Here is a 27038-nt window from a genome sequence, read left to right as displayed (position 1 = left end):
TTCTTATGTTTTTTTGCTGAATCAGCCATGATGCACATTATTAGCTACTCACATGACGTAGTGCACAAAGCAAAACTGCACCATCATATGGTGCCCTGAAAAAAAAAAAGTTACACAGTTCTGTATCTCAGCCTTGCTGGGCAACAACAGCTCCAGAAACTTACATAACAGATGTCACTTTGTCATCAAACGAGTCCAGAACGCAAAGATTTAAGGTACATATTGAGTCTTTGATAAGCCCTGTCATTACATTTCTATCACCACACTTCAGTTTTTCACAGCGGTGAAACCCTGATCTGCACAGAACACGTCATTGCCCATATGTTCCCAGACAAACTGCACCGGGATAACAGGCATCTTTGGGCCTAATCTGGGCTACTCTTGGCACTTATGATTCTGTTATGGCATTAGTAATTGATGTGTGGGCCACAAGTTGTCCAAACGGGTTTAGCCAGCATGGAAATAGACTACAGAAATCTCCTTGCGGGCTACATGCTTTGGCGGCTCACATGGCACCAACGCTGTAAATCAAGGCCAAACAGAGCTGCAGCTGTGGCCCATATGTGGGCCAAACTTTTTTTGCAATCTGGAAGAGTTTTTTCATAAATGTCCCTTTTTGAAAATGATTGCTTCCTCTTGGAATACCTCTCCCATGTATACGTGTGTCCTCTTTATGATCATCAACACGGTGACTTTGGTAAGAACAGATGCCAGAGTTCGTTTGGGCTTCATTCAGAGTTTGCTGAGGCAGTTTTGGATGATTGGTAGAACATTTTCCTCACAGTGGAATGATTTATTTTAAACTATCTAATAATCATGGCTGTTGTTGAAGTCAGAGGCAATCGCTATCATTTTCAGGTCTTAAAGAGGTGTCTGGATCGGTGTATGGTTACGCACCCTATGTCACATGTTTAAATAAAACAAGATTCACTTGTCAATTCCCAATCAATAAATGCATTTGCAAAGCCATTTAGCCCATTTTCATTTGAATTTTTCACAATATTTAGCTTTATGTATAATTATGCATCGCCATTCCAAAGCGATACAAAATGTTTTCTTTTTCACTAGTATGAAAACAATGTTTAATTGAAAGGGACGTGCTTATCAGTTATCATGAAAAAGACACCAATAAAAAGCCTTCCATCTCTGCAGTTTAAGAGAAATAACACACTTTTCAGAAAGTCTCCCTGTTAATTAAATAACAGATTTTCCTGCTCTGATTATGTTTTGGTCAGCACAGCTTGAACAGGGTATAAATTAGAGTAAATGATGATAATGAACTAATGTCTTCTCACTACGTTTTTCAACATGTTCTGATATGTAATGTTCAGAGTAAATAAACATTTATTTAATCAGTCTTATTAACAGTGTATGAATGCAAGAAAATAATTATAACAGCAGATGAACTGATATCATTCTCTTCTTCCTGAATATCAGCATCACAGTCAGCTCTTGGTCCATCTCTGTTCAGGTTCTGCTTCTCTCTGGATTTTGTCCCATAATGCATTCATTGCATTTTTTTGCTGCTGTTGACATCCACCAGGCAGACTGTGCTTTCACATTTATTCAGTTACATTCAGCAGACGTGGATTTCTGAACTGATTGCATCAACTCTGGCAACAGATAACTTCAGGATAACACCACGTCCAGCCAACAGAACAGGAAGCGACATTTCATCTTGACGTCCTTTAACTCTGCGCTTACTGTGGATACTAGAAATACACCCAACACATCTGGATTCAAACTTGAATGTGGAAACATTTCTTTATTCATCAGGGAAAATGTACTTTTGTAAATTTGTTAGTATAGTTTTATAAAAAATATATAACTGAATAACTTAAGAATTCAGCTGAAATAGTCCATTTAGGCTGGACTGTCCCACCACGAGGTTGTTTAGAAGGGACATAACGCTCAAACAGCGATGGGTAGAAGGTAAATTGTGTTTTTCTACATTTGTCTGGCCAATGATGAATATTTTAGTGTTTAAGTCTATTTCTATTTGAGTAACTACCCAAAAAAGCTATTAAGTTGTTCTTGTTCGTGATGTGTGGACAGCACACAGACCAGCTTTTGCCCAACACTCAGACTTTCTAAAAGCGAAAGAGACTGAAGAAATTAAATAATTATTTCAAATCATGATTAAAGTTTGATGAAGACTTCTTCAAATGACAGCAGACTGCCTCTTCCTTTTGAGAAAAAGTTTTAACTTCAAAACTCCACAGAGCCACCTGAAAGTGGGTGAGCGTTGACTTCTCCGGTGACCGATATGGTTTCTTTTTTGCATTTCTTTGAAACTGGGAAGCAGACTTCCAGAAAGCTTTAGCCCCATGAAAGTTTCACTGATAGAAAAACACACCTCTGCTAATTAATTGTGCTGCTGATGAATACCTGTCATTAATGGCCCGGGTGCTATGTTTGTCTGCAAGGCGGAAGTGTCTCATTGATTGGTTTTTAAAGACTTTCTAAATATGCCTGGCGGGTGGGGCCAGCATGCTCCATTTCTCAGTGCAGTCAAGGACAGACGGCCAAGATGGCCCACGTTATGTGGCTGGAAGTCACCCTCTGCCCGCCTGCCTTCATTTGGAGATGAATGATAAGCTGCGGCGTGTTGTTCACAGCCCCACTTCCTCGTCGCAGCAGACACAGGTCACTGCTCATTTTGTTTCTGATTGATCAGACTCATATTGTGCTCTCCTTTCCAGGAACTGCAGATATCTGCCCTCCCAGTAAAATCAGCTGTGTTGACAAAGCACTCGGTAAGGAACAATTTCCCTTCATTTCTTTTCTCATTACAACAGACTCCCCCAAAGGGAAATGGAAACACAATCAGTAAATATGATAAGGATTTTTCCCCACCCTGTTACAGAGATACCTGGAGGCAGAATGGATATTTTGAAATGACTTTTTTTTTCCATTGTGATTTACTCACTTTAGAGCTTGATGGCTGTCCTGCTTCCATTGTTATAATGGTAATATTAAACCTGTGCTTCGTTCCCTCATATCTTCATCCTCCACCCTCAGCCTCAGCTCTGACCTCACCCCCCTCTCTGTGCAGAAACCTTGGTTTCAATGAAATTCCAATAATTAAAAAATTTTTTTAAAAAAACAAAAAAAAACAGACCATTTTATTAGCATAGCAGTACAATTATCATTTCTCATCCAAATAACCCAGAAATTTAATTATGTCTCTCTTTGCTGAATTCAAGCCCTGTTTAAAGCCAGGCTGAATGAGATCTAAGATATATCTTACATGAATGGACCGTATTCATGTGGACCATATTCCTGAATCTTAACAATATGAATAGATTCAACCTCCATCAAAGGTAAAACATTAAAGTATAATTTCTACATTTATAATATAAAATATGTTTTGCTCCCACATCTGACTGAATATATGACATCATGCTTCTGCATACTAATAACCTTATTGTTAGTCTTATAAAATACTGAAATAATCAAATTATAATTATTCTTTCACTTATCCTTCCACCCGTTTTTGTCTGGACTGAATACATTTTGAATTTTAAAACAGTGATGGAGGGAAAAAGCCATTTACTCTCCTGGTTCTGTTGTGTTGTTTTAGTTAGGATCATAAATATGGATTTGTTAATGGGAAAGTGACTTCTCTGGGTGAAATGTACCGTGAAAAAAGTCCTCAGTGGCATTTACTGTACTTCATCATTTCATTTCCTAGTAATAATTATTACAGCATTATTGTAAACAGTATGACAGTTGTGTCTTAGATAAAATAGCAGTTCTATCACATTATTTATAGGCTCTGCAGATCACTGGTGAGTATATTCATTTGTTTTGTGTCTAATATCTAAACATGATCTAGTCTGGAAAATTAATTTTCTAGGGGGAATTTTTTTTTCTCTCTGTTTTTGTGAGCTTTGAAACAAATGAACAACCCAGAAGAACACAGTGTTACCACCTTTCTACTAGCTCTCATTATGTATCTCATACATGACTGTTGTATTTAAAGGGTAACAAAGTGGTCATTTCAGGTTTGAAGGGTTTTTTTGTGTCTTTGTTCTTGGCCTTCTCCCACCGTCCAAAGATGGACAGCTAATTGGTTACTCTAAATTGTCCATAGGAGTGAGTGTGAGCGTGAGTGGTTGTTTGTCTCTGTGTTGGCCCTGTGATGCACTGGCAAACTGTCCAGGGTGTACCCTGCCTCTCGTCCAAAGTCAGACTAAGCGGTTAGGATAATAAATGAATGAATAAATGTGTTGACACTGACACAGGATATGAAAGTTGTGGTTCTTGTTTTGCCATAAACACACTTTGCAAAAAATTCTGCAAGAATTTGACACAAAGTTATTTAATCGCTTAATATATCACCCAAATGATTTGTTTAAAGCTGTTACTTCTAGAGTTATTGGAAAATTTATACCAAATCTGTAGCATTACAATTGTTTACATGGAAAGAAATATAAAATCTGGGGCAGTTTAATAGCAAAAGTACAAAAAAATGTATTTTTCAATTAGAAAATTTGAAACATTTTTTCTTTACCTCAAACAAAGCAATTTAAACATTTTTACACAATTTTCCATTTCAATGGGCTTCAGTAGCCCATTGAACTCTATACTCACCTTTGGTGGGTTTTTTTGCCCATAAAGGATCTTTTCCACAAGATTAGAGAGGAAGCAGGTTGGTGTTGGATGTAATCTATTATTTTTGCAACTACACAAGACTATGTCCAGCACGTTTGGCCTTTAAAGATACAGTGTTTAAGAATTACTGACATCTAATGGTAAAGATGAGCACATAAATGACTTCAGATGCCAAGAATATGGTGGCCACCAGAGGACAAAATATTTTCCACACATAAGCATATTTCATCTGCAAGCAGATTAAGTAGCTTTGTGTACAACTGGTGATAACGGCACTACAGGACTATCTTTGGTACTTTTTAAGGCATCGCTCATCACAAGCTGTGCTCTAGCACCAATCACACAAGGCTGTACTGCTGTGTTAAAACTCACAGGGTCATTTGTCCATTAAGACACACCGTAGCACAGATATTGTCTCCTGCTATGTATGTGGCTCTTTAGCAAGTGGACATAATTGGTCGAGAGAATAAAAAAATAACATTTATTTTAGTTAAGTAAGCACACACCAGTAGAAACAGTTTTTAATCATATAGGAATTTTTTTGTCATTGACCTTTGACTTTTTAACACTCTCTCTATTGAAAAAGGACAGTAACATTGTTTAATGGTGCGTTTGAGTCTGTTGTATAAATATCCTTAGCTTTGTATGCAGTTTTTTTTCATTACATTAGTACAAAGTTGTACCTAGCTTGTACCTACATCATGATCATATTTTAAAGGAAATATAGTTAGTGTTATCATGTAACATCATTTCCTCTTAAAAGATTGTGGACGTTTACTTAAAGTGGATAAATGAATTGCAGCCTGGAGTATCCTGATGTTCATAACTCGTACAAACCAACAACAAGTAAAGAATATTACAGCACTTGTTTTTTCACCATAGATTTGCAGCATCATGCCTGTTTTGTTTTGTTTTTTTGTTAGGGCCACTGCACTGCACTGAAAGTAACCCTGTCTAAAGTCTGTCAAACTCCTGTCGCCACTGTGTCTGCAGCACAGCTACAGAAGAACAGCGGGGATATCTGTCCATGCGAGACGCCCTGTAATCTCACCCGCTACGGTAAAGAGCTCTCCATGGTCAAAATCCCCAGCAAGGGCTCGGCCCGCTACCTCTCCAGGAAATACGACAAGTCAGAGGACTACATAAGGTACGGCTGGGAACCTTCAACGCTTAGTTCACCTATGAGCAGTGAAGTGTTGTCCAATTAAAAGGCCATAAATTACGGCATTCGGTCTGTAATACAACAACCATAAATACAGGCAAAAATCAATTATATTTTCATGAAATCATTAGTTTATGTTTAGCCTGGTGTGAGGGTGGTGATTATTGGTGCTGTGTATGCATATCTTTTTGATTTAATCTGACAGTGGTAAATATTTACTGCATTTTATTATATTATTTTGACTTTATTGATGATATTTTGAAACTGGACAACTTACTGCTCTTTGTTTGGTCTGGTCTGGTCTCTCAGATGGAAGGCTGGATGCAAAATAAAACATGTTGACAACAATTAAATCTGCCCAAGATGAAGGAAAGCATGCATTCATTCATTCATTCATTTTCCGAACCGCTTATTCCAATTCAGGGTCGCGGGGAAGCTGGAGCCTATCCCAGCTGGCTTTGGGCGACAGGCAGGGTACACCCTGGGCAGCTCGCCAGTCCATCGCAGGGCGGAAAGCATGCAATTTTTCTCAAAGTTCTTGAAAAAGCCGGCAGACCGTGTTTGGATTATCATGTCGATTATCATTAGATCATTTCTACGGGTGCGATGAAAGAGGCTTTCATTTTTAATGTGGTTTTACAATAAGCTTTATGGAACTCTGGCTGATATTTTCGACGAATCCAGTGCAGCGGCAGTCTGTAATTCCTCTCAGTGCCTAATCATCAGGGACGTGGTGGAGGGTAAACATGCCTAAACCGAAGAGTGCATGATGGCTCACAACATTTAATATTACCAGACTTTATAAATCCAGGGAGAACAGAGGAGTGGCAGTGACTAAGCATGCTGTCGTGCACATTCTGCTCATCTCAGTTAAACCCTGAAAGACCTCATTATCTCACAATAGCTGGTTGGATCTATTCAAAGCACTGTAGGCCTGGCAAACTCATCAAGAGCTAGCACCAAGCATAAAGATGACTTGATTTATTTGTTCCAATTATGCCTTATTGGTAGTGGATTATAGAAAAAAAAAAAAAAAACACCACGTATGTTTTTTTGCATTTTCTGTTCTGTCTTTAATGCTTCGCTTCTTTTTCCAGGGACAACTTCTTGGTATTGGATGTCTTCTTTGAAGCTCTAAATTATGAAACAATTGAGCAAAAGAAAGCATACGACGTTGCAGGTTTATTAGGTGAGATGTCTGTCTGTTTTGCTCTGTTTTATGAATATTAGATAGGTTTGCTGCAACAGTGTGAAATGTGGGTTTACAGCAGCGGTGCTTAGTTTTCATAAGCATATCAGTGAATAGCAGCAGCCTTCTTATAGTGTCCATTATTCTTCTGGTATTAGGGTGTTTAATTACTTTCTTTTTAGGTGACATCGGTGGACAGATGGGTTTATTCATCGGAGCCAGCATCCTGACATTCTTAGAAATAGTGGATTACATCTATGAGGTGCAGTGTCCACACAATCTCATACACAACGACCAATCAGAACGTAAAACTAGACCTGCAGTGGCTGAAGTATAATTAGCAATGATTAACAGCTGCTGTTTACTAAATGCATTAGTGTGTCACTGATTGCTTCATATTTCTGTTAGATATTTTCCTTAACGGATATTCCCAGACAGAAACATGTGAAAATCTAAGGAACCGACTGGCACTGCAAACGTTATAAATTCACTTTCTATACATGTGAGAAGATGAATTTGATTCCCAGGCAGGACAACCTAATATCCGTTAAGGTCTGTACTCAGGAAATGCTACAAACGGTGATCATAAAATGAGCTCCGGTTTCATCTGTATCCCCTTTAAGCTTTGCAGCCAGCTGCATGCTGACTGCCAAACATGTATGAATAAAGTAAAAATCTATGGGATGGAATGCAACATGCACATCATGTGTGATGCTCTCATCTCATCACTGCATTTTCTCCCCTCTCCCCTCTTCTCTGCTCTTTAACCTTCCCTGCTGCTGTGGACTTGGTGAAACCAGGTCATCAAACATCGACTACAGCGTCTGCTGAGGCCGCAGAAAGAGGAGGAGAAAAAGAGCAAGCAGCCGGCCAGTACGGTTGCAACAGTGAGTCTAGAGGAAATGAAAGCAAAGGTATCAGATATATATTGCAGAGTAATAAATTACAGTTTCTCTGTTTTTGTGCTCACTGTACAACTTAGCCTGCAGCACTTCAACTGCATTACAAAACAACAAAGAGGATAAGTAAAGGAGAGGCAAATTAATAGTTTTTCCGCCCCTAAAAGAATGAAGAGTGTAATGTTCTTAATTAGTCTTAACCACTGTGCAAAGCACAACATCCCCTGGAGCTCAGATTTGTATTATTGCACAACTTCATTTTGAAGTTAGTTCATTCTGAACAAAAGCCTTTTTAATTTTGTATCTAACCACAACTGGGTTGTAATTTTACTCCTCATGCTGTAGCTATGTCTGATCGTGAGATTTGGCTTAACGGTTAGGGCATTATTCCTTTGGGAGGGGTGTGTGGAAGGGCAGGTCTGTGAAATGCTGCTTTTGTTGTCATACAAGTCACACAAAGCCGATCAAATAGTGTGAGAAGGGTTTTATTTGCCCAAAACAATGTTTTAAGAAAAAGGAATAAGGCCTTTAAAAGAGGTCATCTAAGCAAAACCTAAATCGAAGTCCTAAAATAATTAAACATACAGATTAGGTAGCAAAAATCAACATAACAAAAACCAACTGACCTAATGAATAAGAAACAAAGAGGAACTTAAATACTAGCTGATTATAATAGTTAGAAAACATTCAGGTACCACATTAACGTACTGACAAACTAAACAGCAAAACAGAACCGTTAGTTTAATTATTCAAAACAAAAACTACAAATGAAAGAAAAATCAAACTACTCAAAAAGGGACAAATTAAATATAAAAAACATTTAAATAGAAACTAAATTAAATTAATGATCTCCCTTCTGAAGGCATGTCTTCCAAAGGGCCCGTGGCACTTCCTGTCCTCTGGCTCTCTTCTCGTGCACACTCCTGCCCCCCAGTGTCTAAACCACTCCCTTCAGCACCAGTAAAAAGAAAAACAAATACGGATCAGCAAAAAACAAGAAAACAGTTAAAAATACAATGGCTCCTCAACTAAAGCATTTCCACTAAGTTTAAGTGATATAAAGAAAATTAAAGCATTGAAAGTGTGTTGGTGCTCACAGTTACCACCTTTAAATGTGTTGCCGTTGGTCTGGTCATCACAAACAGAACAACATGTCTGTGAGTGATTGTTTAAAAAAAAAAAAAAAAAAAAAACATACTTTAAAAGATAACATTGTTTAAGGGAAACACTGACCCCTGACCTTCCTGACCATTGCAGAATATAAACTGATACTTATTATGTAATTTTTACAAGTTAAGACTGTAAAGACGAGAAGCAGAAGCCACCTTTGTTTATTTCCAGTATACGTCATACAGCACATGCACCCCCTGTCCAATCAGAACCCTTCCCAAACCGCCGCTCTAAAGTGGAATTCAGTGACGACGTGTTTCATGTAAACGTTTATTTGGAATTATCATTGTTATGTAAACTTGTAGGAGAATACATTAATTTCGAATTAAGTCTGAATAACTCTGGAAAAAAAACAAAATAAGTGCGCCGCTTTCGTGGTTGCGCCTGCCTAATTCTGTTTGTGTCACATGTACGTTGTATGTCTAAGTTTTGGACGGGTTGTACTGGAATTAATTTTGTTGTACCGACTGGTTCAATGACAATAAAGTTTCTAAATTTATTTCCGAATTATTAATTCTGAATTTTAAAAATAACACCATGTAACCATAGCCATTGTTTTTACCTTTTTTTTTTTTATCCCAACCTAATGCTGAAATTCAGAATAGAAGTGTATGAAGAATAAGTCACTGTGCAAAGTACTAGTGAGAAATCTAGCTCTTTTTCAAAGATCCATTTCTTTTGGCTTAATAAAATCCCATAAAAGAGCAAATTCTTATAGATGGCTCCTCATTTAGAATCACTTGGAGCCTTCTGTTTTATCCTGTAAGTTTGTGGTTGACCCTGTACATTTGAGGTTACACCTCTCATGTAAGCCCTTTTCAAACATGGAACATAAAAGATTAATGACTTCATCAGTCTGTTAAAGTAACATCCATTTGGTCACAGAGACATGCTTTTACATAAATGTTTATACAGACACGGAGCTACTGCATTAGCAGAATTTATGGATAACATGCAAAACAGAACAGTATAGCATCTGAAAGATCATGACAAATACTGTAGCTATATTCACTATACACATATATACACATTGCGAATTTAATTTTTGCTGCAATTACAGCGAGCGTAAAGGGATTTATATATTTACTGTCTGTACCGCGTCCTCATTTACTTTCTAGCACGTTCGTGTTCAAACCAAAACATGGTTTGAAAAAATCAAAAGTAAAAAATGATGAAAACATATGTTTTACAAGGTTTAATCAGGCTGTCATTTTTACTTTTCTGGAAAATTACAAGTGTGATCATTCAAACATGACACCAGTACTTTCACCTGCCATTAAATTAATGGAAAGGAGAGCATGTCTTACAGGGGCTGTACGGACTGCTCTCTTTACAGAGTGACAGACAGCAGCTGACAGGGACATAAATGAGATGCTCATATGTGAGCGGTGTTGCCAGATGGTAGCTGTGTGATGCATGTGAGAAAAATTAAGACTTTGTCACCTCAGACTTTTCTCAAAATGATCATTTTACATAGAAATAAAGCTAAAATCAGCACAACTGTTGGGTATGACTTCCATGCATGAAGATATTGCCAACTTGTTAAAGCAACTGAGAATGTTCCAAGTGTTTTTTCCCAGTGTTTTCTCAGAGTTGAGCATGTCAGGACACTGTCAGCTAAACAAAAACAGTTTAACAAGAGCTTCTCGGTGAACATCTCCAAATGTTTTCGTAAAAGTAAAGGTGTTCTCATGGCAGCCCACGCCCTCGTATGACTTTTACGTATGACTCGTATGAAGCAAGGCAAAAAGAGAAAAATGCGGGATCTCGTGGATACAAGATACAAGATATTTGTTGTAAATGTTTCTCTTGTGATGCCAGAAGCAGTTTACATGTCAAGAGTTTACCACAGTCAGAAAGGTGAACTCTTGTTTTTACTGAATGGTTGCAGGGTGTAACTATGTTTAACACATAAAAAATACTACTTTTACAGTATTTGTAGTTTATTGTCTCCATAGGTTGTAGTTTCTAAGCTAAGCTAGGCTAACTGCTGCTCCATGCCACCTGACAGAAATGAGGTTTTCAGTATGTTGAACTGAAAGGTAACATACACACATACAGGTAATCACTTATCAGATTAACTATCTAAATCAGTAGAGTAATGGTCCCTACTTTACTGGTGGGGGTTTCAGTGACCTTCTTTGAGACAATTGAAAGTTTTGTGTATTTTTTCCTGCATTTTTTTTAAGTACACATGACTTTTTTGCTCACTCTTGATGTTGACTTTGTTTACTCTGCTTCAACAGGAACCCAATGACACAACGAGGAGTCACCCAGAGGGTGCATATGCCAACACGATTCTCCCCAACCACCACCACCCTCACCCTCATCCTCATCCACACCCTCACCCCCACCTTCATCGCCCTGGACATCATGGGGTGTTTGAGGACTTCGCCTGCTAAAGCCACCTATTGGGTTCAGCCCTGGTGACAACAAAAGAAAAATGTCTGCGTTGAGATCAAAAACAGACCCCTGTGCTGTTCTGCCATTCCTTTGCTGTCACCAGTAAAAAAGCTACGGCCAAAGTCAAACTTGTGCTGCTAACAAACCACTCGTACGTACAGTGTGTAGGCACAAATCAGACACGGCTTTTTGTCTTTTTTTTTCTCTTTCGTTCTCTGGCTTTGGATGGGAACCCTGCTCAACTCTGCCCTGCTTCACGTTTATTCCAGACACTTTGCGACGACAGGACCAATTTTTTGGTACATGATCACCACCAAAAGGATTAACAAGAGGACCGCATGTCACCTTGATCCAGTTTGTTCTCCAAAAAAAAAAAAATTGGATTTATTTGCTCAGTTGGCATCTCTATTTTCTCTCTCTTTATATACACATTTCTTCATTTATCACTCCTCAAAATACTCCTCTTACTACATGGAGCTGTATCATGTCAAGCCATTGCACTGGATAAATGATGTAATTATATAAAGAGAAACTGTTATCTATATGTTCTATATTGTATACAAAATACCTTCAGTAAGCAAACTTTATTCGTGTCACATCATCCAAAGTGTAAAGGAATTTATTTAGGCTGAAATATACATATGACCTTGGTCAAACCACACTTTGTCTGGTTTGTGGTTAAGGTGTTAGAGAGTAGCAGTGTCCTTGTACATAAAATCCAACTTAAAATAAGAGTCCTAAAAGTTCTGTTACAATGGATGTTGTTTATATTTAGTTAATATATAACTTATGTAATATTAACTTTAGTTATTTATACATTTTAGAGAAGTTTTTATATGAAAATAGCAAACACGATTGTAGCAATTACTGTACACTTACACTCTGCAGATACAACAGACTGCCAAACATTAGCACATTTATCCAACTAACAAGAGTGAACTGTGTGGTCATGATTATCTTCTCCATTTTCTCCTTTTTTTTTTTTTTTTTTATAAATGTCTCTCATTTTATTAGACAAAATGCAAATCTTTTCATTAGATTATGTAGTTGTGACACAGTTGGACTGGAAGAATTTTTATGCTCATTTCTGCCCACTTTTCACCTTTCACTTCAGTTAGCATCCCAACTTTCAGCTGACATAAGCAATAAGAGACAGATTTTTTTATTTATTTTGCCTCATCATTTCCTTCTGAAGTGAGCCAGAGCCACTGCGAAAGCACAGCAGCTATTTACAGCGCGAGCCTGGCACCACGGTGTGCGTGTGTGGGTTTGTGTTCGCATGTGCACTTGAACATTTTGCACATCTGACTGAGCACATAAGAGTGACAGAGCTCAGCTAAGTCAATTCATGAAAAAATGTGAGGGATTAGAATCAGAGCAGTTAGCGAGAAATCTCGGTGAGTATTTATGCAGTGGGGAGGTTTAATCCACTAAAGCCAGCTCTGGAGGGGCAAAGAAAGGGATGTAAACATTGTTTCGGAGGATGCTGTATTTCTGTTGGTTTAAGTGAGATGACATGACAAAATTTAAGAGCACAAGTTACAAGAGTGGAAATGAGAATGAATAATTAAGACTCTTACATGGATTCACTCATATTTCCATTTGTTGCTGTCAAAGCCAGTCAGGCTAGTCACTGTCAGCCTTTTCCACTGCAGGAACGAGCCTGCCATGACATAACCAGAGCTTTTAAGAATTTAGACATGATGATTGGATTTGAAGTTCTTTCCTTTAGTTTCAATGAAATTCAGGGACTAACACAAGCAAAAATGTATCCTTGAGTATAAAGTCTACTTCACAGGAGTATTTTCATCTAGTTTTTTTTGTACATCTTCCCTTCTGTGTTTGGCCATGTGTAGTTATGACCTTTCATTTTCAGTTGTTTTAAATACCCAATCCTTCAGATATAACTCTAGAAAAGTTTTATCTTTGCTCTTGTGCTCATTACACTAGATGCAGCAGTAAAATGGTCAATGCAGTCATTAGGGTAACAAGCTGCCATTTAAAATCTCTTAAATGTACTGTTCTTTATAGAGCACATGCTCTGGTGGCCTGGGCAAATGTGTAGACATTGTCAAAATTTCATCCAGGAGACTCCAACTTTGGCTCTGAAAAAATGGTTTTTAACGACAACTTACAACAAAAACGTGAATCTCTAATTTGTTACGGAGTTCAGAAGAACTGAATTTCAGTGTTTTTGACTGACCAACTTCATTGTGTTCAGAAAATATAAATTAATGAAGAATTTGATGCCAGCAGCAGCTTCAGAAGATTTCGTATTGTATCACATAACATCCATACATCCATCTGTCCATTTTCTTAACCGGTTAGTCCATTTCAAGATCGCAGGAAGCTGGAGCCTATTCCAGCAATCACTGGGCGAAAAGCAGGGTACCCTCTTTTATATTACACTTTTAATCATTTGGGAAATGGGGATATACTTTTTTTTTTTTTTTTTTTTTTTTTGCAATCTGTATTAACTTTGACTGAATACAACATTTTAACCCACCTGTTCATGTCGTCACCATTATATTTTCCTCCTGATAATAAGGGAGTGTATTTTCTACAGCAGGCAGGGCACGGCTGCAGGCAGGCCAGTCAAAGAGACACTTTGTCTCTATGAACTGATGTAAGTTGTACAGAAAAAGGTTTGGCATTGTCCTGATGAAATCGCTTCTTAAAAGGCGTGTGACTTGGCTTTTTTTCAAAGGTGGTCCCTTAGGAACACATCCACCAGTAGTTCCTGACACTGAGATTTTCTCAGTATTAAATACTGTCATAGCTGTAAAAGAGAAAAAAAATGGAATATGGCTGAAAATGCTGAGCCAAAACCCATCTTAACTTAGAAATGCTTTTTAGGTTCTCCTTAAAGAAATTCTTCTTTTTTTTACCCAATCTTGGCACCCTCACCTGTGACCATCTGCTGATTGTAAAATCTTTAAGAACTGTTACTTTTATATGTTTTCTGTCTTTCATTGCCAAGTTCCTAACATGTTGCTGACATAAAATTTTAGATGTGTATTTATTTTATCAATACAATAAAGTTGGTCAGTGAAGACTTGTTTTATTTGCATTTGTGCCTCCTTAATAAAGATTTGAATGAAGTAACAATTGATCAATTTAAACTTTTGTTGAATTTTAGAAAGACTTTACAACAATTTTAGAAAAATGGTCTGTCCTTGGACACAAAAGTAAATACATATACAAACACTGTCTCATTGCATTCAATGAAATGACTACAAAGGGGGAGAAATTGCTTATTTTTCTTTTTTTTTTTAGCTTTTTGACAGTATTGTTTTGACAAGAGATCTTTTTACCATTTCACATCAAATAAACCTGCGGAAATCCTAAAAGCTACCTTTAAACCATCCAGCAGATTTAGCTTCACAGTACTTTGAGACACAAGGTGAAAATTGGTAGGTGAGGTGGGCTTTAATATGCTTGACTGATTAAGTTTTTGCTATGGAAATGACTAAACAAAAGAGGAACCTTAGTTATCAGTTATTGATAAGCTACCAAGAGAAACAAGTTAACCTAGCATGTTTGACACCAGCGTTTCTGTAAGTTTATTTGGCCTCATAACTTTTATTTGAATCATTTCTGCTTTCGGCTATTAAGGGTGTTGACCTTGTAGTAAATGACACAATTTATCGTAAATGGTTTGATGACATCCGTTTATTATAAAGGATTCGTGTGTCATGTTTTATCAGTGTATTATGATTGCTGAAGCTAAATTCTGGAGTTCAGCTGGTCCCAGCTTACCATGCTGTAACATAACAAACATGGTATGTCACAATACAAATTATTTCATTTTGATGAGGCTTTTCAGTATACCACACATAGTGTGTCATCATGTTGTGGTTCAGCTTCTATGGGTCAAAAGAAATATTGTGTTGGAATACAAGTTGTCTGAACAAGTTGGTGAGCTATTAACAAGTAAAATTTTTGAGAATTTTATGAAATACATCTCCGAATTCCACATTAAGCAACAACAGCATGCAGTTTTTTCCTGCTGGCATTGGTATTTTCTTGTGCTGCAATTTTGCCATATATTACTTTAGCTTGCAAAGAGATTCCACAGTCTCCATCTGTCAAATCCCCTCCCCCTTTCAAGTAATCATGGGCTATACATGGCTGTTTAATATTCATAATCATGTGTCACTTTGACATTTTCAAAAGGTTCCCAATCACAGTCTCTGATGGCATCCTGTACAGGCTATGCATAACAATCTTCTCTTCTGTCATCAATAATTGTAGCTATCCTCAGAAGTCACAGGGGGGCTGGTGTGTTGAGCTGAATACAGGCATGAATTATCACTGTAGAGTTTTTTTTGGAATAGCAGAACCTGGAATCTATGTGCAAAGACCCTTTATCCTGACAGTGGTGTGTTCAGCAGCTCTATAGTTCATTCTGTCTACAAAACCTTTAAAAAGAGCGTAATCAACCATAAAGAGCAGCCTGTGTTTTGTGCCACAGGGCTGTGACATGGGCAGCAGGTCTGGACTGTAGCAGATGGGACATCTTCCCTACTTGACGACAAGTAGCTCACATTGTTGGAATTCCTCAAGCCACTATCTGAGCTCCCATCTTACAGCTCTTGAGACCTACCTTTTTATAGCCTCAGAGCATGGCACTGAGTCTGTATGACCTTATTACACAATCCATTGAATTAATATAAGCCAATCAGCCACAGATTTAGCATTTTGAGTCCTTATTCTTTTTCAGGCTTAGACCTGTGAGAATGTAAGTTAAAGAGGATGAAAGCTGCTGTCCAGAATTCACATTAAATCCCATCTCAAATCTGAAAGGAAGCGAAACGGGCCATCCTAGTAGGAATACAACGCGCTTACTTTTTTGTACATAGTGTGATCTTGTGATTATTTCTTCTGTTAAAACACGTTTTATAAATGTTACATGAGAAATACTATGATTATTAAAGTTTAGACATTAAAACAGTGCCTCTTAAATGCAAAGCTCAATTCACTTTTTGTTGTCTACATTTTTCTTTGCAACTCACAAATATAAAAAAAACAACAAAAAAAAAAACCACTTGCATTCCTTCTAATTAAAGCATGTCCTGCCAGACATGGTTTTTAAAAGAATGACATGAGGTTTAAAAAGAAAAAAAAACAACAAAACGAGTGCTTGTTAAAGCATATTTCTGGGAAAGCTATATGGAACTGAGAAGAAATTCTAAGAGCCAAAGTAGTTTTCATAATTCTTATGTTGCAAATTGTGTATTTCTGCTAAGAAAAAACAGCAGGTGAATTTGTTTTTAAAAAAAGAAACATAAGTGGGTAAAAATGAAAACTTTTATAGAGCCAGTGTCTACAGGACTTGAAACAACTGTGTCCCCATGAGGGAGGAGAAAGTCCTGGAACTAAGTATAAAACAAAGTACAAAATGATGACTTACAATTAAATCCCAGCTGCTCTGTAGTTATGTGGTTTTACATCATGCCTAAGGGTACTGCACATAGACCCTCGAAATAACTAAAGCTGTAATTAAGGTTGCAACAATTTTCCCTGTTTTTGCCCAGCCCAGACATCAGGAATACTTTGGGTCTGACATGAGCAGGAATTTCTACAGCAGTGTTTCTGGAAACACACTGCAACTCCGAACGAGACTGAATCCAAACTATGATGTTTTTTGTGTTGAAAATGTGAATTCTCAACATTGTTGAGCTACGTTGCACAGCCTTGGAGCCAGCACTTGTAACCGGTCTGCAACCTGTGGTGCAGAAAGAAAACATGCTCCTGTGCTGACACCTAAAGGACAAACCTGATTTTGTAGCTGCACTTCAAAAATACAAGCAAGAAAAACATATATAGGTTGGTTTCAAGTATGCACACAAATAAGAGGTGGAAAATGTATAATACAAGCAAGAAAAACATATATAGGTTGGTTTCAAGTATGCACACAAATAAGAGGTGGAAAATGTATAATCAAATATTTTTTATTTAAAAATCACAACAATTCACAGTTTATTGACGATTACAGTAATCAATTCCATGTCATGTGCATAAACTTTGATGTTCTGCTTTGGTTTTAGAATTACCCATGTGCATGAAACAATGTAAACCAGTGGGCTCAAACAGGAATGGAAATTCGTTTTAAATGCTTTTCATGACAATCTGATTTTTTAAATATATTTTGATTTAATATAAACATAAAATGCACAATACTTATGACATGATTTTGGGACCACAACATACAAGATAAAGAATGTGTTCGATTTTGTCAGAAAAAAATAACAAAATATAACTTGCTGTGTAAAAGCTAGAAAACGTTTAAAAATAGAGTGCCTATAAAATATTTATACATGTCCAAAGAAAGTCACAAAAGCCTCTGTTAGTGCAGAAGTATTGACAATCTGCGTAATTCAGGAGATCTGACAGGTAAATAAATTATGAGCAAAATATCTGGAGCCTTCGCTCAGCGATGTAGGCTGTGTTAACAACACAGGACAATTATTCTGCCTTCTCCCTTAACTTTAGGCCTCTTATGTCAACAGAAGGCAAAGACGTCTCATCTCAGTAACTTCATATCATAATCTCAGCCCTCCCTCTTTCACAGTGATTTTCTTTTTACTTCTTTTTTTTGGGAAGACTCACTTGACTCAAATTCAGTAATAAAACATATCATCACACCCTTCAAAAGAACATTCATACTAGGTAAACTGGTGCAGCATCACAGTGAGATTCAATACTGCCCTCACGAAGACAAAACCAGCCAAAAACTTAAAAAATATTTTTTAAAAAATACATGTAAAAAGTCAGTGAAAAGTGACCTGAATGTTCTGTGCTCACCAGGCCAGATAAAACAGCAAAAACACTGTTCAGGACCACCACTGCTGCTGTAGTGTTTCCAGCATATATATATATATATATATATATATATATATATATATATATATATACATATATATATATATTAAATCCAATTACAGTTAAATAAAAGGACTTGCCTCAGTTTTATGTATTTCAAAGTAAAATTGAAGACTAAAAGTGTCTAGTGAGAGTAAATTACATAAAAAGGTTCTTTCAAGGAAATTACAGTGTATTTGCTTTGCATCAAACAGAAAGCATGAGACATGAACAGTACTGTGATACACACTGCTGTGTGAGGCAAATATCTTTGAAACAAAACGTCCCATCCTCTAAGAGTCGCCTGTCCAGCTGTATCTTCTGTAATATTGCACAATATATTGTACTAATAACTTAAATATGTTCAGTACCGTTACATCCGTAACAAGTCAGTGGCAGAAAGAACCCCCCCCACTGTATTTCCCAACAACTGAGCTCAATAAACGGAGGACAAGGACACAAAATATTCCTACCATACGATCCAAAGCACTTTGGAACAGCTACGTTGTTGATGTGGAAAATTCTTTTGGACCTAAACATTTTCTAATCTGAAATACTTTCCTTCAATCAAAAGCTTCAGCAACCGCTTCAGACATTCACCAAGATGATGTTCCCACAATTACGCATTAGTCTGCTTTGTCTCGAGCTTGTAAAGTTTTTTTGTGACATCAAAAGGTTGCCAAACAGAAGCAAACTAAAGTTTCCATGTTTTACATGTGGAAATACCAAGAGATGCTTTCCAAAGAAGCCCTCCCTGCTTTGAGGCACATGCGCAGCCTGCGGATTGGTGGGATTGTAATAAGTCCAAATTTGTTTCCTATATTAAAAAAAAAAAAAAGAACCCACTTTGGTCTCCCAGATGGAACAGCTTTCTGCCGTGAAAGCTTGTATCTTTCACCACTGCAAAACGGTTAAACATGATGCAACAGTACCATTTTGTTAATGTTAAAAAAAAAATCTGGTGTGCATCACCTTAAACAGTGAACAAACCATAAAAATCTTTTCAAAGACAGCTGACATATGAAAGGTCTGTGAAGGCACATTATACAAAGTCACACTTTTATACATACTCAAACCAGTTAAGTATCAAAAGTGCAAAACTCAAATGAATACCCTCAACGTCAGGGCACACAAACAGTGGTGCAATATATCAACCTTATAGAGCTCAACGTGAAGCTCCTGTTTAAAATACCTCTGATAATGATGTCAAAGGACATTCTCCAAACGTCAAGGAGCTGTTGCTTACACATCTGATCTCAGAAAAGCAACAACCCACTAAAGCTTTTTATCTCTAGCCACTGATTGTTTTTGGTTTAATGGTGTAACTACCCACCCCCAAACAAAATCATGAGCTGCTGTAGCCGGTACATTAGCTCACATAAGTCTGTTACACGCAAAATTACAGGGAGCAAAGCATTTCTCCCAACAACTTACAAACCAAACTTGTGATCAAATCTAAGCAAATACTGGCTCTAATGAGTCATGTATGTATCCCTTTTTTTTTAGCTGGATGTGTAGCAGATGGGAATTTTCTTCTAGCAGCGTGGCATAGTCGTGACCTGCCATACTCTGCCTCTAACTGGCTAACCCTGACGGTTTCTTCCTGACTGTAACCAATCCAGGTGATCAACCTTAACCCTAACCAATCACAGTCCTCAGCAGCCAATCGATAACACGCTTGTCATGACTGCTCACAAATTTTCTCCCAACACATAACATTTGCTTAGTGAACACGTAAAAACTGTAAAAACTATAAAAATCAATAAAAAAAAAAAAACACAACTCTATTGCTGATTTTCTGCCTTCAAGTGGTCAAAAATTGCTCGATGCAATTTCTAAATTTGTCAGAGTAGCAAAAACATTTGGTTCCAGCAACTTATCTGTAAGAATAAGTATCGTGTGAAACAGTTTTGTAATGAATGTACCACATTCATTTAAGAAAACTATTTGGGAACTTAGGTAAACCAAACAGCCCTTAATGCACGAAGGACGGCCGCAAACATGGACTGAATTTAGGGAAAAGGTAGGGCTTAGCTCATAGGCGATAGTAGACTTCTCACCCTAGACTGACAGAGAAATGGATTTAAAGACGAACAGAGGTTTGTCTGATACTTTCAAGTACTATTTCCCTGCTCTTGCTCAAACAACAGCATGGCAAGCTGAGACCGAGACCCAAGACCTTCCATGTTGCTCTGAACACATCTGTGGTAGATGTCTTCACTTAGTTTTGGGTTGCAGGACTGGTAGCGGTATTGCTGGTGTAGTGCTGGCTCTACTGCCCTAAAAATATGTAATCCTGAATACTTTACAAACATGTCGTAGATATCCAGGCTTTCAAGAATATCCTCATTTTCTTGGACATCAGCTACCATTCGAGAGCGCGTTGCCATGTAGTCTGAGTTGTAAAAGCATGCTTCATCAAAAGACCTACGGTCAAAATGTCCTGCATCCTTGACCAGGTCGACTGTGGCTGGGCGTGGCTGGTTATGGTAGGCCACGTCGGGGTTGTACTCCTGGAAATGGATGGGAAAGAAGACCTGCCAGTTGTTTATGGAGTTCATGCGGCAGCGGTTCAGAAACTCGGCATTGATGTTCGTGTTGACGTGAGCCAGAAAGAACAAAGTGTCAACTGGGTGCTTCTTTGAGATGATGTCCATGAATTTGATCTGGGACGGTATTTCAGTCTTGACACTTATCCATGGGATTTTCACAGTTGGGTATTTGCGTTCATATGCATTTATCTGAGTCTTCACTCCAGCAAATATATCATTGTGGTTAACGTGTTGCGCCTCCACGGGGTCATAAATAAACAAAAACGTAAGGATTGCGTTTTCACTGGTCTCAAAGGCGTTGGAGGCAAAGACTTCCAGGAAATGGTTGACATAACTCCGGTCCTCCAGCGTAAGCGGTATGATTATGTGAACCCTTGTTGCTTCAGTGACATAGGGCATGGGAATGATCTCTATGAGGCTTAAAGGTCGTACCAGGTGAACTCTTTTGGTGATGGAGCGGCTGTGACCTTTCTGATTAACAACCACAAGCTGAAGGTCTAAGGTATACTCCATTCCCCTGGTAGGGTCAAAGCGCCGGTAACCATTTATCAGCTGCTGTTTCTTAAGGTGTAACACTGGCATGTACTTCTTATTCAGCTCTTCTACGGCCGTGTCTATGACATCTGCAACGTCCATTTTGTCAATGCCACGTAGTTCACACTTGGGAGCACCATCGCTGCATGAATAAATTTCCTCCTCTGTAAAGTATTCCCACTTCAGAACCTCAAACCGAGATTTGGGCTCAAATGGTGGATTGACGCCCACCGGCCACTGAGCACTTCGGTTGCCCTCAAAAGCAACCACGCTCACATTTTTTATCTCTGCCTGCAGAAACAAGAAGCAATGAAAACTTTACATCTCTCAACCTGCAATATGTGCAACAAATACTTTGGGGAAACTTGTACCAAGAATAATGGTTACTTAGAAAAAGAAAATCTTATTTCTGACTGATCCACAGGTGATTTGTGACTCTTGGCAATCTGCTTACCTGCAGCTTAGTAATCTCATCATAAGTCTTCTGGAGTTCAATCTCAGAAAAGTATCTGTGCAGCCGGTACATTTGTTCGGGGTCAGACACTGGATGGACAGTCAACGCTTTCTTAAACTGTTCATTCTGTTCTTTATTGGGATCAGAATTTTTTCCCAACTCATAATGATGGTACTCCAGCCCCTGAAAAAAAAAAAAAACAGAAAGGCCTTTTCATGAGGCATGATGGCATGACAAACATGCCAAATGTTATTCCAAGCTCAGTTTTTATGGTTCATTACTTCCTATTCAACAAAGAGTACTTGCCATCTTGGGAGCATCTTGGGTCATTGCTACTGAAAATAGCCAGTTCATACATTTGAAAAAAAGCCTCAAGAATTAAAAAAAAGGTGGTTATAAATGGTTATAAGACTAACTTTGTGGCTTTTTGTTTCTTGCTGAAAAGAGGTAACAATAGTTTTACAGATATTGAAGGTAAAACTAGAGGATGACACGAACACTGGCAGAAGAATCTCACTTTCAGCCAGCTGACAACACAGTAAGCATCTAAAGAGCCTCAGCTAAGAAAAGGTAACCCAATCTGATCAAGCTATTAAAAGGACAATGAGTGGAGACGCTGCTTAACAAAGCAGAGAAGCCACACCATTACAAATGTTTGCCAACAACTTACAGCCTATAGCTGTACATTTAGCCAAGCATTGTCTGTGCCTAATTGCCATCAGTGTTCACTTAAAAGAAAAAAAGATTATGTCCGGCAGTGTGTTCAAGTCATTTCCCCTCACCATTCTGGACCTGTTAACCCCCCACCCGTGTGTCTCTCCTTTATAAGGGGCTCTGCTGGAGCTGCTTTGACTCAGGGCACTTCAGATTGACAAGTAACTCACTTTCAGTTGTGCAACAAGATGGTTTCCTGCTCTAGTTTGAAGCCAAAGAGCTTAAAAAGGGAGCAAGAAGCATTTAAACGTCTAAGGAATGAGTCAACAACTAAATCTAAGCCCATGTAGAGTTTTTTTTTTTTTCCTCTGAAAATAGATTTTCTTGTGTTCAGATAAAAAGCTGCACATTTCAATGTGATGAAAGCAGACTAAGCTGAAGGACAAACAAAAAGCACTTGGACAGAGCTTCCATGACCTTAAATGCTAATGACATTATAGGAGCAGAGCATGTTGACCCACAGGGGATTCTCACACCATTGAACCTAAGCCGAACTCTCAGCTGTCTGTTTACCTATTCCATACTGCCCCCGGTGCTGTAGAAAGTTAAAGGGCATTAGCCTTCTACTCTGTAATATGAATACCATCTCTTTGCCAGCATTGTAATTACAGATCTATATAGCCGTCTGTCAGCTTTAAGTGCTGCCCCAAAGGCAAAGCATAATTTCTACAGGGACTGTTTTGTTTTTCTACTGAGGAGGAGAGCCCCTGCTGTTAACTGTCACACAGCTGTTCTGGATGACAGTCTCCCAGCATTTTTTTTTTCCACTGCGGCTCAACATCCATGTAAACTATGAGCAGCTTCCCTCTCTTTCCTCTCAGCCTGAAACAGCTACTCTAAAGAGAGAAGTCTTGTGCATTAAAATGAAGTGGTGGTGATTGTGAAACCAGTCGAGTAACATAGCTAACCTACCTCATATTCACCAACGCAGTTCGTGCTAGTGTAATCAATGATGCATCTTCCCAGCCACTCGTCAGGCCTGGAGCTCAGGATGTCATTCCTGCAGTTTTCCAGGAAGGGCTGAAGTCGCAGGAGCAGGCTCCGTGACAGGAGGTAGCCAAACCCTCCGTAGCAGTACTTCCCTTCCATCTCCCCACCGATGAACTCCTCAGGGCTGCCCATGTAAAGTTCTCGGTCCATGCTCAAGTGCTCCACTAAACCTTTGATCCGGTCGGCTTCTGTGTAGGCATCATCTTGGACAAAGTAAAACCAGTCATATTCATTGATGTAATGTTCAAAAATGTATCTGATGGTCTGAAACATGTTCCATATCAGTCTGTCGTCTCCGTGAGAAACCACAAACATGCCATGAGGGACTTTGCGGTTGCGTGAACCGGTGAAGAACACCACGGTGTCCAAGTGGTGGCTAATGGTGCGATTAACAGCTACGGCCAGAGTGTTGATGGTGTTTTTGGATGTCAGAACCCCAACGAACAGGCGCTCACGCATGCCCAACTCCGTGCTGATGTATTTAGCCCTGAAACATTAAAAACAATTCAATAAAAATCAGACAGCTGCCATATTATTTCTGTTCTGACAAAAACTGACACAAAAAAGCACCAGAAAAACTTTCCATTCTATTTTATGGGTGAAGAGTAATTACAATGTAAACAGGCACACCTTTTTCATTGAAACCCAGTTTTAAACATTATGACACGGACTGACTCGATAAACTAAAACAATGGCTTCACAGGAAAAAAAAACATGAATTGACTTGAACTGTGATTCAGCAGCACAACCCACAAACCAGCCCAAATTTCATTTCCTTCTTACGAAACGCATGGCATTGTTAATGGCTTTAGTTACAGTTGTAGTTATTAGTTAACAAGAAAACTTAACAAGCAAACTGGAAAAAATGCTTCCAGATTGCATCATGTAGACAGTTTTAATTATGATATTCATTACAGTGTTTCAGGCTGGATCAATGAGACATGTGAGCACTTCATTATGGAACACATGCAGAACTCATATAGCCTATATTTGCAAACTAAGTCATCAACAAAACAGATTCTTCAATGTGTAAATAGTCACAACTATTCATCAGTGCACAAACCACTGGACAGCGAAACCTCTCCATATTTTTCATTCATTCATTTTTCATTCAAATAAAGTTTCCAACCAGAAATTATAGGAAGAATGTACTTATTTATTAATAAAGTTAGACATCCTTCAGTGGGTAGGCATACAGTAACACCTTGTCAGCATCAGAATCAACAAGTAGCCGATGAAGCTGATGAAGGCAGCGACCAAACTTTATGTCATTAGACTTTATGAAGACATTTAATTGGGGAAAATAACTTAAGAAGGGTTCATTACTGGTTATTTGTTGCGTTAATCATGTTTTTATTTCAAAATGCCATAGGTACGAAGTGTCTGACACCTGTACAGACTCTTTCTGTGAGGAAACTGATTGAATCATCATCATCGTCAGTCATCATTTGGTGAAGCTTACACTGCCGCCCTCTGTGCTGTAGCAGCGGGTATAATAACGTGACCTTTATTGTCAGCTCAAACAATGTGTTCACAAGTTGGAGAGAAAAAACTAACTCAGAACTTACCGGAAAACTTTCTTTGGAGCACTAGGCTGAACTTGTTTGTATGGGACTATTCTTGGCTGAAAATCCTCTTCGGACTCCATATCATTAACAGTGGAAATGGAGTTGGGTTTTCTTGCTCCTTTGAGCAGTCCATCCTGACCTGAAGTCACATCTTCCCCCTCTTTAACATCAAGGGGGCACGCTTCTTCCGTCCAGCTTACACTCAGCAAACTCAACGTGAACCCTAAAGAAATGCCGATTACCACCGGGCCGAGAGACCGCAGGACAGAAATAAACACTGAAAATCTCATTTTAAGCGTCGGCTTTCTCTGTGTGACGGTCCTGCGCTTCGGGTCGCTTCCGAGGCGCTCTAACGGGGCTTCTCGGACGGGACAGCTCAACTATTCATCAAGTCTGATGTGAGGCAGTTGTATCCAAATTCAGCTCATGGAAAAGATGCAGCTTCTTCCTTAAATTTTACGCAGGGCTCTTACGTGTCAGTCTAGCCGCTACCTGGCTCCTCCCCGCTTGGCGTTAGCATCAGAGGCGGGGCTATTAGGACCGGCGGAGCGGAAGGATATCCTGCGTGAACAGGCCACCGCTGACAGGTAACGGTCACTCCAACGGTTATAGCTGCAGGTGACGATCTCTGAAAACCAGTGTCACTTAATTTATCATCACTTCATCTTTTTCACCTTTTTTTTAAAAAAGTAAAACCAGCTCAAAATTATAGACAAATATAACTGTCAGCTTTTTTTTAAATTAAATTCTGTTATATTTGTTTGCATTATTGTCAATAGTGTCATAAATTGTCATTAAAGTTAGATTAAAAATTAGAGTATTCTGCTCTATTTTTCACCAAACAAATTTCTCCACATCTGTATACCTGTACATCACTTTCTGATTAAGATACACATATTAATACATAATGGATAGTGGTATAGTTGCACTCTGTCAGCAGTGTGCTTTGGTTTTTCTGACACATTCAGTCATTTTTTTTTAAACTGTAGCTTTGTTCTCCTAAAATGTCCGTGGTGTTATTTGTATTCTTAATAAAATATCTGTTACATTCCTTTACAAAAGAGCTACAATTAAGCTGCTAAATGAAACTGCATTTTTAAAAAGAAAAGAATTCAGGAAGTTTAATTTACGCAGCACTGTATTGATTTTGTTACATGGCCCTCCAAAAGTAACTGAATTTTTACTGTGATACTTAACTTTGACAGTAAAATAACTAGTTATATATCATTAATCATAGCTACTTTCCAGCTATATCTTTTATGTATTCATGTTTGTATTTTTGTGTTTTGCACCTGAAATCAGAGGGAATATAGCGGGGTTTTTTTTTTTATTGCAGTTGTTTTCATATAAGAAGCGTTTTCTTATTGCAGTTGTTTTCATTTATGCAGATTTGTCTTCTTGATGTTGTTTTTTTCCTAAATGCAGTGTGTTTTTATATATAAAGCGTGTTTACACCTATCAGCCACTGTAATAAGACATTCATGAACCATTGTCAAGGCATACCACTAAATGCATCTGCAGGCTCTTCCCCTGCTGACTGACAGCTGTAGCTTTAACAGCCCAACCCTGACTGATCAACACTGACAAGGATTATTATCCTGCACTGTCGTCATAAACCTTACATACAATCCTCCAATCCTCTTGAACTGTGATACAAAATCTGTAAATACATTTTAGCACTGTCAAAATGGTTGCAGTTCACCACCCAATCTAATTTTCTTTTTATGCAGCCACTCAGTATTATAGGTATTTATTCAGACTTCTAGATGATTACAAAAGTGCACTGACACACATCAGTCCTTGGGTTACAGCTAGAACACAGTTAATAATAAGCCACAAGAAAAGTAGTCGGTCTGTTTCAGAACATTCCCTCTGCAGCTGCTCCAAGTGTGTTTGACTGATGATTAGCTTCAGTTCATCCA

The 27038-nt window shown here is 38.3% G+C and overlaps 2 protein-coding genes across 2 annotated transcripts in view; one reads left to right on the top strand and one right to left on the bottom strand.

Annotated features, from left to right (window-relative positions):
- asic4a (acid-sensing (proton-gated) ion channel family member 4a) overlaps window positions 1-11439 on the top strand; it is a gene marked incomplete at its 3' end in the record, with an annotated part of 98073 nt that extends 86634 nt beyond the window's left edge. Inside the window, exons 5-10 of the mRNA XM_079254546.1 lie at window positions 2703-2756; window positions 5611-5764; window positions 6877-6968; window positions 7151-7230; window positions 7769-7882; window positions 11284-11439. Coding sequence (XP_079110672.1) covers window positions 2703-2756; window positions 5611-5764; window positions 6877-6968; window positions 7151-7230; window positions 7769-7882; window positions 11284-11439 — 650 coding nt within the window. The remainder of the gene's footprint in view (window positions 1-2702; window positions 2757-5610; window positions 5765-6876; window positions 6969-7150; window positions 7231-7768; window positions 7883-11283) is intronic.
- An 8979-nt stretch (window positions 11440-20418) lies between these two features.
- On the bottom strand, window positions 20419-25406 carry chpfa (chondroitin polymerizing factor a; the record flags this gene model as incomplete). The annotated part of the gene is made up of 4 exons (XM_079254448.1): window positions 20419-21681; window positions 21845-22027; window positions 23471-24035; window positions 25117-25406. The coding sequence occupies 4 exons, from the start codon at window positions 25404-25406 to the stop codon at window positions 20419-20421; spliced, it is 2301 nt and encodes a 766-aa protein (XP_079110574.1).
- Between the last annotated feature and the right edge of the window lie 1632 nt (window positions 25407-27038).

This window comes from Telmatherina bonti (genome assembly GCF_933228915.1).
Source record: "Telmatherina bonti genome assembly, chromosome: 15".
NCBI lineage: Eukaryota > Metazoa > Chordata > Actinopteri > Atheriniformes > Telmatherinidae > Telmatherina > Telmatherina bonti.
Note: the sequence above shows the minus strand (reverse complement) of the source record. Positions and strands in the feature narration are given on the sequence as shown.